Raw genomic sequence first — 12000 nt, 5'->3', positions numbered from 1 at the left:
TTATGTAATATTTTTGTCAACGTTAAAGTCTGTAGGTGATAGTATGATAAACTTGATATATTATCACAGCAGAAAAATCTTTACTTCTGCCTCTGGTCCAACATATGAACATAATTTATATGGAAGCCATATAATTGTACAGTTTGTTATTTTACCTGGATTAAATTATATAAATCAGGAAGCAAACTTGATGATGTCTTGAGCTAATGAACACTGATTAGCCTGTCTTTACAATAAAGAAAATATATAATATATTCTGGGTTATTTTTCCATAATGGTTTACATAACTATAGCTCAGAGAGTATGTATTGGGGCAATTTCCGTGGAAAAAGAAAAATAAGCCTCACCGTTTTCTCTCTCTATTTTGGTAATACTTTTGGGTTGTGTTTGTTTCTATGTAGTTTTCTTTTAGTCAGAGAAATTCTCATTCCAAATGCAAATAACCTAAACATTGCTTATAAAACAACTTAACTATAAAGCAGTTTTTATTAGTCAAATGGCAATAATCCGAAAAGCTGAATAAAAGGTGACACATAAAAAAACAAAACACAACAACGTTGCTCTTTGCCAATAAAGGATTGCTTGGTACGGCCTTCAGTTATAGTAGAAAGTTATCAAGGTTACGTCACAAACTGGATTAGTGTGAAAATGCGATTTCCCCTGCCTTTGACGTCGCACAATGTTTGGAAGCACGTTTCCTACAGTGTGTGGTATGTGACGACTTTCTAAGCTGCATAGAAAACCGGTCAGTGACAGCAGTGGTGATATATCTTGTGTGTTTTTGTTTTTTTGGCCTGTATCTGAACTGCTTCTTCTTTCTCCTACCTTGAGATATGAGCTGTGCCAGGTCGAGGTGGAGCAGGGCAGATTCTCTTCCCTTCGTCGTGAGGTCCAGAGGGACGAGGAAGAGAGCGAGACACAGCGAGGCTGGGAGGCCAATCAGAGGCTTCAGAAGGAAGAGGCAGCCATGCGAAGAGCAGAACTCCGGAAACAGCTAGACAGAAAGTAGGCAATAGAAGATTGTACCAGCCGAGACGCAATATTGTACAGGCAGTAAAATGTCCAATTAAAGGAGACACGTTGAAGCAAAAAAGGAGATTTAAAGGCGAGACCCACAGAGAGAGGGAAATAAAGTTAATTTAGCTCTGTGGGTGCCACTGAAAAAAGATTGCAAATGTCTTTTTTTATTGTTTCCTTTCTTCTAGTGCATGTTTTTTTTTTTTTTTTAGATCCTCATTTCCCATTGACACAGCTTTTACCGTGATATAATAAAGAACTTGCTGATTCCAGTAACACTGTCAACAACTTGAGTTATTTTTGTATTTTCCTTCGCCATCTGCTAGGAAACAAATGAACTCCTTCAAGGAGCAAGAGGTGCAACATCGAAAGGCAGTGGAAGACGCAGTGAAGAACCACAAGAAAGCTGTTCGGTTTCTGAAGGAGACAATGAGCAGGTAAGGGCATCATTTATCATCGAGTTGACAAAAAGGTAGCACCTGGTAAAACATTGCTGATCTATGGAGTTTTGAAACAGCACATGTGGCTAGACAGTGATCACGCTGCCAGCACAAACAAAGCCCACATTAATAAGCTCTGCAAATCGGATTTATCATAGCATTTATTGCACAAGAGTAACAGCTGAAGGTCTTACTGGTCATCTCATATTCTTTTTAAAATGCCTGATTAGACATAAAAGGCAACGCAATTCAAAAACATCATCAATCTCTTCCAAAAACAGATTATTTTTGCAATGGATTTTTATTCTAAGACAAGTTTACAAGGAGATCTGAATAGCCAAAGATAGCGATTCTGTTTCGAGTATGGTTACAAGGCTCTTTAAATGCTGCAGAAAACATACATCGTTGCTGTGATGATTTGTATTGTCTCTCATGAGTGTGACAACATGATGCCATATTTATTACATAATAAATCAAACTGGAACAGCACAGAAGCAACATGGGATACACAGAGTTGGCATATGCATTTGCAATTTGTGTTACTGCTTCCTTACAACACGTCAGCAAGTCTAAATATGTATGTATATATTTTAAAACAACTGAAAATGGATGTAGGTATTCTTAAAAACAAATGGCAGTGAGCCAGCAACCCACAGTTTCATTTGAAGTGTAGCTCTCCTGTCCTAAAGGTCTTACTTGATTTAAAAAAAAAAAAAACTAAACAAAAAAAAGCACAGTTATTACTTTCCCACATTCTCGTACTCATTTTATACGACGGTCGCTTTACAACAGAAATAATCTCAAGTTGCAAACAACCCCAAAAATTATGCCAGCCAATGAATTTTACATTAAAAGTTTTTTGTTCAATGATGTATGCCATTGGCATACTAAATAAGCTGTGTGCATAGTGAAAAACAAATTGTTTCCCTGCTCCACACTGGCTCAGCAGTTGAAGCCTGCTGTTTCTTGTCCCAGATTTGATATCTAGTCTCTGAGGACCCTGTGAAAGCTGGTGATGTATTATTGGGCTTTGATGGAAACTGGCAAAAAAGGATGTTTGGCCGCAGGCAGATTTTGACCAACTTTTTATAAAGTAGGAGCAGGTGTATGATACTGCCCTAATATATAAGCTTGCTGGGGAACTGATTTAACTGTGCTTCACTGTGCTTTTAACTAAGCTGTGCTGCCTGCTCTTGTCAGCGGTTTTAACATTGAATGTACTTTTCACCCTTGAGAGATGCATCTCTGGCACTCAGTGCTCAGCTAATTATCAACCCGTCATTTTGCTGTAGAATTCATCAGAAAGAAACTGAGAAAGAATTACGAAGCCGAGAGGAGATGGAAAGACGGACGCAAGCTGTTTTGTCACTGAAAAGCAAGATCACAGCTACCAAAGTAAGATTGTGTAGCCCTATTGGTAACCACGCCACTGTTACAGAAGCAGCACAGTTTGAGGGGATCCTTGCCATATATTCACCACAAAACATGAGCTATACTGGACTTAGAATGAATGAAAACTTTGAAAATTAAAACTGTAAAGGATATTCACAACAATTACGTATCCCAGGTAGACTCCCTCTTTGTCATCAGTTCCATTATAAGAAGACAAGCTCGCCATCAACCAGATTATTTCATTCAATTTCACTTTTCTGAAGATCTACTGTACCTCTATTAGGACCAGATCTATCTTGAGTTTTTCCATTTTAGTATATATATTATATATAGATATATATTTATATATATACACTTTATAAATTATATATATAAATATATATATATATATATTATATATATATCAATATATTATATAACAACCAAACTAATTTGAGACAAACATTTGAGTGGCAGTTAGTTGGCCAGCAGAGGAGTATTAGTTATATAGTACGGGAAGTAGCAGAGCAGCAAACAGACCACGCACCCCTCTCCTCCCTTGCCTCCACCTTGCAGCGTGCCTTGTCCAGGGGGAAGATGGCCTCGGTGCCACTTGTCCTGCCCACTGGGATTAGTTTTAGTCAAATTCATATATTTAATTTATTACAGGTTTGCCAGTGCAGGGGCGGCTAATGACCTCCAATGGGCAAGACCATCGGCCATGTTATCTGTCAATTCAATAAATCATTCATTTCATTCCACTGGTGGTTGTGTCCTTTCTGAATTAATTTTTTTTTGTCTGTTTAAGGAAAATATTCGTGCTATGCCAGAGCGGGAGGGGGGAGCGATAGTGTTTCGACGTTGCAGAAGGAAGAGGAGAGACGGATCAGAGAGTCAGTGAGGAGAGAAGGAGGGGACGTCACCAAATACATGTACCAACAAAAGCGGCTGCAGGAGTTTGAGAGACAGAAACAGTGAGTCTTTCTTAAATGGAGGCATACCCTATAACGAACGTGATTCCTTCAGGCTGTTTTGTTTGCTGTCAGTTCAGTTTCCATGTCTGTCTAATCATTGCCATTTCTGAAAATCTGTCAGCAAAGCGCAAAATGCAGTGCTGTTTTTGTTACATAACATAACTGACCATCTGTTCTGTAGAAACTGGGTTGAGAACTCTGTTTTTGCTTGCCCTCACAGCTATTGAATAACATGCGCCCACCACCATGCTGAGCCAGAATTGATCTAGCAAGTCATAGGGGAACAGCTTCGTAACCCATTGCCAGTTACCTGTGCCACCAAGCTTCCTGCCCACCTTAACCTCTTCTTCTTTTTTTTCAAGGGCGTTCGAGGAGCAGAAAAAGTCCCGCAAGGTTGAAATCCTCTCTAAAATCCTGCAAGAAGAAGCCCAGATGGAAAAACGCAAGAAACTCCTGCCTGATCTTTTTCCAAAAATGCAGAAAAGCCAGGACTTCATGCCAGAGTCTGGGAAGCCTAGTGATAAATTACTGCAGTACTTAGAGATGACTTATGGGGAGGCAGATGATGAAAATTATAGACCCGTAAGTGAAGCCGAGCAGAACTGAAAGCACCATAATGCACAGAAATGGATTGAGGTTGTACAGAAGCATGCATAACGGGAAATTAATTATAGTCTCAAAACAGATGAAATCTGGTTCTTGTGGATTACATACATAAACGTGAAGTGTTATTAGCTTATGGAATCTCTTTAACAGATGACACACTGTCCCCCATTTATTGTGAATAATTAAGAGTAATTTCCCAATAACCTGGCATACAAAGACTGCAAATATTGGATCAGCATATAAACAAGATAGATTATTTGTTTAGATCTATTGAATCATGGTGCCAGCATTGCTTAAATACATGTGCAGTCTGATACAGAGGGCTAACCATGTTTACAAAAGGCTTTTTAGCTTCCATTAGCTTTTGATTGGGAGTATAATATTTCTCTGTCACATCTACATCTTGGACTCGCATCCAAGCTATTTATTCAGATCAACACTTTTTATATTGTAATTTAATATCTTTTTAAATAATCTTTCTTATATTTTAAACTGATTGTTGTGATTAATCAATGTTCTGTTCAGTGTGCTATAGTTTGTGTTAATGGGCTACTCTTAACCCTTTAATTATTTATTACACTCCCATGGCTTTGCTGTTATTTTCTTCCCCGCACAGAATTGGCGTTCCCCATCCCCAATGTCCGAGGATGGTGGCCCAATATCAGGAAAAGGGTCATCTGGTCCTGATTTGTCACCTGGCTCCCAAGACTACACTGAGGATGGAGACAGTGAAGAAGAGGCAGAAGAAAGCCTTGCTCAGCCTGAATTCACAGGATTATGGGATCAGAAGCACAAGACATACAAGGTAGAAGGTATTTTATTTAGTAATAGAGGGGCGTTTGAATCAAGTGCAATGGCAGATTTCAGAGATATAAATTAATTTTTGTATTGCATAAAGATAGCTGGAAACTACTCAGAACTGGTCAGGCAATTTTTTCTTCCTAGTTTTGTTGTGGCCGTACAAAAGCTCAAGTTTCTTGTCTTTTATATGTGATAGAAGCTGTTATCTAAATATCATGAATCGTAAAAAAGATGGATTAGTGAGGGTAACGTGATGGCAATATCAATCTGAGCAGGAGGACTCAAACTCAGACGCCAATAAGGTAAACAAGCCCAAATGCTTTGTGATATGGATCCATCTAAGGAGGCAGTGATTATATTTCTACACAAGAAGGATGCTTCGAAATGATGCATAGTTATGACACTCTTTTAAGGCATTTATTAAGTCGTTAGTTTGGGGAAATGTGATGGAATTCTTAACTCAGTTTTTCATACACAAAAAAAATAGCTTGTTTTGTCAGTGATGAAATCTCTGGCTACAGGCATCGCTTCCTATTTGCTGGTATGTTTGAAGGTTACAACAGAACATGACATGCAGCCCTGCTATTCCTGAGGGAGGGAATTCAAGTGGAACCTTTGTTTCCCTTGCAAAATACATCAAGTTTTTAGTACATAAGAAAAGAATAAGATAAAAAAATACCTAAAGAGATGCATTAAACCAAAAAATTATTGTGTGGACTACTAAACTACTAAAAAAATAAATTAAAAAAATACATGATTTCTTGAACTAAATGCTAAAACTACATTTTCCACTTGAATTCCCTCCCTCAGGAATAGCAGGGCTGCATGTCATGTTCTGTTGTAACCTTCAAACATACCAGCAAATAGGAAGCGATGCCTGTAGCCAGAGATTTCATCACTGACAAAACAAGCTATTTTTTTGTGTATGAAAAACTGAGTTAAGAATTCCATCACATTTCCCCAAACTAACGACTTAATAAATGCCTTAAAATAGTGTCATAACTATGCATCATTTCGAAGCATCCTTCTTGTGTAGAAATATAATCACTGCCTCCTTAGATGGATCCATATCACAAAGCATTTGGGCTTGTTTACCTTATTGGTGTCTGAGTTTGAGTCCTCCTGCTCAGATTGATATTGCCATCACGTTACCCTCACTAATCCATCTTTTTTACGATTCATGATATTTAGATAACAGCTTCTATCACATATAAAAGACAAGAAACTTGAGCTTTTGTACGGCCACAACAAAACTAGGAAGAAAAACTTGCCTGACCAGTTCTGAGTAGTTTCCAGCTATCTTTATGCAATACAAAAATTAATTTATATCTCTGAAATCTGCCATTGCACTTGATTCAAACGCCCCTCTATTACTAAATAAAATACCTTCTACCTTGTATGTCTTGTGCTTCTGATCCCATAATCCTGTGAATTCAGGCTGAGCAAGGCTTTCTTCTGCCTCTTCTTTACTGTCTCCATCCTCAGTGTAGTCTTGGGAGCCAGGTGATAAATCAGGACCAGATGACCCTTTTCCTGATATTGGGACACCATCCTCGGACATTGGGGATGGGGAACGCCAATTCTGTGCGGGGAAGAAAATAACAGCCAAGCCATGGGAGTGTAAAAAATGATTAAAGGGTTAAGAGTAGCCCATTAATACAAACTATAGCACACTGAACAGAACATTGATTAATCACAACAATCAGTTTAAAATATAAGAAAGATTATTTAAAAAGATATTAAATTACAATATAAAAAGTGTTGATCTGAATAAATAGCTTGGATGCGAGTCCAAGATGTAGATGTGACAGAGAAATATTATACTCCCAATCAAAAGCTAATGGAAGCTAAAAAGCCTTTTGTAAACATGGTTAGCCCTCTGTATCAGACTGCACATGTATTTAAGCAATGCTGGCACCATGATTCAATAGATCTAAACAAATAATCTATCTTGTTTATATGCTGATCCAATATTTGCAGTCTTTGTACGCCAGGTTATTGGGAAATTACTCTTAATTATTCACAATAAATGGGGGACAGTGTGTCATCTGTTAAAGAGATTCCATAAGCTAATAACACTTCACGTTTATGTAAGTAATCCACAAGAACCAGATTTCATCTGTTTTGAGACTATAATTAATTTCCCGTTATGCATGCTTCTGTACAACCTCAATCCATTTCTGTGCATTATGGTGCTTTCAGTTCTGCTCGGCTTCACTTACGGGTCTATAATTTTCATCATCTGCCTCCCCATAAGTCATCTCTAAGTACTGCAGTAATTTATCACTAGGCTTCCCAGACTCTGGCATGAAGTCCTGGCTTTTCTGCATTTTTGGAAAAAGATCAGGCAGGAGTTTCTTGCGTTTTTCCATCTGGGCTTCTTCTTGCAGGATCTTAGAGAGGATTTCTACCTTGCGGGACTTTTTCTGCTCCTCGAACGCCCTTGAAAAAAAAGAAGAAGAGGTTAAGGTGGGCAGGAAGCTTGGTGGCACAGGTAACTGGCAATGGGTTACGAAGCTGTTCCCCTATGACTTGCTAGATCAATTCTGGCTCAGCATGGTGGTGGGCGCATGTTATTCAATAGCTGTGAGGGCAAGCAAAAACAGAGTTCTCAACCCAGTTTCTACAGAACAGATGGTCAGTTATGTTATGTAACAAAAACAGCACTGCATTTTGCGCTTTGCTGACAGATTTTCAGAAATGGCAATGATTAGACAGACATGGAAACTGAACTGACAGCAAACAAAACAGCCTGAAGGAATCACGTTCGTTATAGGGTATGCCTCCATTTAAGAAAGACTCACTGTTTCTGTCTCTCAAACTCCTGCAGCCGCTTTTGTTGGTACATGTATTTGGTGACGTCCCCTCCTTCTCTCCTCACTGACTCTCTGATCCGTCTCTCCTCTTCCTTCTGCACTGCAGCTTTTGCTTGATCACGGGCCTGCATAGCACAAATATTTTCCTTAAACAGACAAAAAAAAATTAATTCAGAAAGGACACAACCACCAGTGGAATGAAATGAATGATTTATTGAATTGACAGATAACATGGCCGATGGTCTTGCCCATTGGAGGTCATTAGCCGCCCCTGCACTGGCAAACCTGTAATAAATTAAATATATGAATTTGACTAAAACTAATCCCAGTGGGCAGGACAAGTGGCACCGAGGCCATCTTCCCCCTGGACAAGGCACGCTGCAAGGTGGAGGCAGGGGAGAAGGGGGACCACCAGACAAACGACGAACGATAAGGGCATGATTATGTATTTGATTATGGGGCGGTTGATTGACTGAGTTTGGTTTCTTCGTTTCAGAAAATACAACTTATTCCATCAACCACTCAACCATCAATCAGGTATATATATATATATATATATATATATATATATATATATATATATATATATATATATATATATGGAAAAACTCAAGATATATATCTTTTGTGAGTTATGACATAGATCTGGTCCTAATAGAGGTACAGTAGATCTTCAGAAATGTGTAATTGAATGAAATAATCTGGTTGATGGCGAGCTTGTCTTCTTATAATGGAACTGATGACAAAGAGGGAGTCTACCTGGGATACGTCATTGTTGTGAATATCCTTTACAGTTTTAATTTTCAAAGTTTTCATTCATTCTAAGTCCAGTATAGCTCATGTTTTGTGGTGAATATATGGCAAGGATCCCCTCAAACTGTGCTGCTTCTGTAACACTGGCGTGGCTACCAATAGGGCTACACAATCTTACTTTGGTAGCTGTGATCTTGCTTTTCAGTGACAAAACAGCTTGCGTCCGCCTTTCCATCTCCTCTCGGCTTCGTAATTCTTTCTCAGTTTCTTTCTGATGAATTCTACAGCAAAATGACGGGTTGATAATTAGCTGAGCACTGAGTGCCAGAGATGCATCTCTCAAGGGTGAAAAGTACATTCAATGTTAAAACCGCTGACAAGAGCAGGCAGCACAGCTTAGTTGAAAGCACAGTGAAGCACAGTTAAATCAGTTCCCCAGCAAGCTTATATATTAGGGCAGTATCACACACCTGCTCCTACTTTATAAAAAGTTGGTCAAAATCTGCCTGCGGCCAAACATCCTTTTTTGTCAGTTCCCATCAAAGCCCAATAATACATCACCAGCTTTCACAGGGTCCTCAGAGACTAGATATCAAATCTGGGACAAGAAACAGCAGGCTTCAACTGCTGAGCCAGTGTGGAGCAGGGAAACAATTTGTTTTTCACTATGCGCACAGCTTATTTAGTATGCCAATGGCATACATCATTGAACAAAAAACTTTTAATGTAAAATTCATTGGCTGACATAATTTTTGGGGTTGTTTGCAACTTGAGAATATAAACAACATTTCGCTGGCAGCATATTTTACTCATGCTCTTCTCACCCTTTCATATTGTGCTTTTTTTTGTTTATTTATTTTTTTTTTTAAAATCAAGTAAGACCTTTAGGACAGGAGAGCTACACTTCAAATGAAACTGTGGGTTGCTGGCTCACTGCCATTTGTTTTTAAAAATACCTACACCCGTTTTCAGTTGTTTTAAAATATATACATATATATATTTAGACTTGCTGATGTGTTGTAAGGAAGCTGTAACACAAATTGCAAATGCATATGCCAACTCTGTGTATCCCATGTCGCTCCTGTGCTGTTCCAGTTTGATTTATGATGTAATAAATATGGCAGCATATTTGCACTCAAGAGATACAATACAAATCATCACAGCAACTATGTATGTTTTCTGCAGCATTTAAAGAGCCTTGTAACCATACTCGAAACAGAATCGCTATCTTTGGCTACACAGATCTCCTTGTAAACTTGTCTTAGAATAAATATCCATTGCAAAAATAATCTGTTTTTGGAAGAGATTGATGATGTTTTTGAATTGCGTTGCCTTTTATGTCTAATCAGGCATTTTAAAAAGAATATGAGATGACCAGTAAGACCTTCAGCTGTTACTCTTGTGCAATAAATGCTATGATAAATCCGATTTGCAGAGCTTATTAATGTGGGCTTTGTTTGTGCTGGCAGCGTGATCACTGTCTAGCCACATGTGCTGTTTCAAAACTCCATAGATCAGCAATGTTTTACCAGGTGCTACCTTTTTGTCAACTCGATGATAAATGATGCCCTTACCTGCTCGTTGTCTCCTTCAGAAACCGAACAGCTTTCTTGTGGTTCTTCACTGCGTCTTCCACTGCCTTTCGATGTTGCACCTCTTGCTCCTTGAAGGAGTTCATTTGTTTCCTAGCAGATGGCGAAGGAAAATACAAAAATAACTCAAGTTGTTGACAGTGTTACTGGAATCAGCAAGTTCTTTATTATATCACGGTAAAAGCTGTGTCAGTGGGAAATGAGGATCTAAAAAAAAAAAAAAAAAACATGCACTAGAAGAAATGAAACAATAAAAAAAGACATTTGCAGTCTTTTTTCAATGGCACCCACAGAGCTAAATTAACTTTATTTCCCTCTCTCCGTGGGTCTCGCCTTTTAATCTCCTTTTTTGCTTCAACGTGTCTCCTTTAATTGGACATTTTACTGCCTGTACAATATTGCGTCTCGGCTGGTACAATCTTCTAGTGCCTACTTTCTGTCTAGCTGTTTCCGGAGTTCTGCTCTTCGCATGGCTGCCTCTTCCTTCTGAAGCCTCTGATTGGCCTCCCAGCCTCGCTGTGTCTCGCTCTCCTCCTCGTCCCTCTGGACCTCACGACGAAGGGAAGAGAATCTGCCCTGCTCCACCTCGACCTGGCACAGCTCATATCTCAAGGTAGGAGAAAGAAGAAGCAGTTCAGATACAGGCCAAAAAAACAAAAACACACAAGATATATCACCACTGTTATTGTGTATTGGGAAGCTTCGTTCAAAGGCAGGGGAAATCGCATTTTCATTTTGTTTTTTTATGTGTCACCATTTATTCAGCTTTTCGGAATTATTGCCATTGGACTCATAAAAACTGCTTTATACTTAAGTTATTTTATAAGCAATTTTTTTTTTTAGGTTATTTGCATTTGGAATGAGAATTTCTCTGACTAAAAGAAAACTACATAGAAACAAACACAACCCAAAAGTATTACCAAAATAGAGAGAGAAAACGGTGAGGCTTATTTTTCTTTTTCCACGGAAATTGCCCCAGTACATACTCTCTGAGCAATAGTTATGTAAACCATTATGGAAAAATAACCCAGAATATATTATATATTTTCTTTATTGTAAAGACAGGCTAATCAGTGTTCATTAGCTCAAGACATCATCAAGTTTGCTTCCTGCTTTATGTAATTTAATCCAGGTAAAATAACAAACTGTACAATTATATGGCTTCCATATAAATTATGTTCACATGTTGGACCAGAGGCAGAAGTAAAGATTTTTCTGCTGTGATAATATATCAAGTTTATCATACTGTCACCTACAAACTTTAACGTTGACAATAATATTACATCATTTTAATAATACAGTAATGATCTATTGTACCAATGAGATAATTTCTCTCTATTTTTATCTCACTAATATTTCAGATTATAAACCAATGACTATCCCATTGCCAAATGCCTCCTAAAGCTAACAGGACTTTAGAATCTAAAAGTATAACTTATTTTTTTTATTTTTAACAATGTGTTGATATGGCGTGACCCTACAAACTTTGAAAAACATGTACAATAATATCTTATGCTGTTAAAAGCATGGGAAAGGACAGTACGACAGCTACCTCGAGATATATGATAGGGGTGTATTCAAGCATGATATCTCTGAAAAACAGAATGATAGAAAGTGACTTGGTTTTAAA

General features: G+C 38.2%; 2 protein-coding genes across 2 annotated transcripts; one reads left to right on the top strand and one right to left on the bottom strand.

The window, feature by feature from the left end:
- Positions 1-831: 831 nt before the first annotated feature.
- Positions 832-6025, top strand: LOC121311941 (cilia- and flagella-associated protein 74-like; the record flags this gene model as incomplete). The annotated part of the gene is made up of 7 exons (XM_041244050.1): positions 832-1005; positions 1344-1454; positions 2750-2874; positions 3637-3802; positions 4165-4384; positions 5025-5213; positions 6020-6025. Coding segments are annotated over 7 exons (991 nt in total), but the record flags the coding sequence as incomplete, so codon positions are not given.
- A 388-nt stretch (positions 6026-6413) lies between these two features.
- LOC121311942 (cilia- and flagella-associated protein 74-like) lies at positions 6414-10977 on the bottom strand (the record flags this gene model as incomplete). Its single annotated transcript, XM_041244051.1, has 7 exons — positions 6414-6509; positions 6603-6791; positions 7432-7651; positions 8014-8171; positions 8957-9059; positions 10353-10463; positions 10804-10977. Coding segments are annotated over 7 exons (1051 nt in total), but the record flags the coding sequence as incomplete, so codon positions are not given.
- Between the last annotated feature and the right edge of the window lie 1023 nt (positions 10978-12000).

The sequence above is a fragment of the Polyodon spathula genome, unplaced genomic scaffold (genome assembly GCF_017654505.1).
Source record: "Polyodon spathula isolate WHYD16114869_AA unplaced genomic scaffold, ASM1765450v1 scaffolds_3410, whole genome shotgun sequence".
In the NCBI taxonomy this organism is placed as follows: Eukaryota; Metazoa; Chordata; class Actinopteri; order Acipenseriformes; family Polyodontidae; genus Polyodon; species Polyodon spathula.
This window is presented reverse-complemented; position numbering and strand designations above follow the sequence as displayed.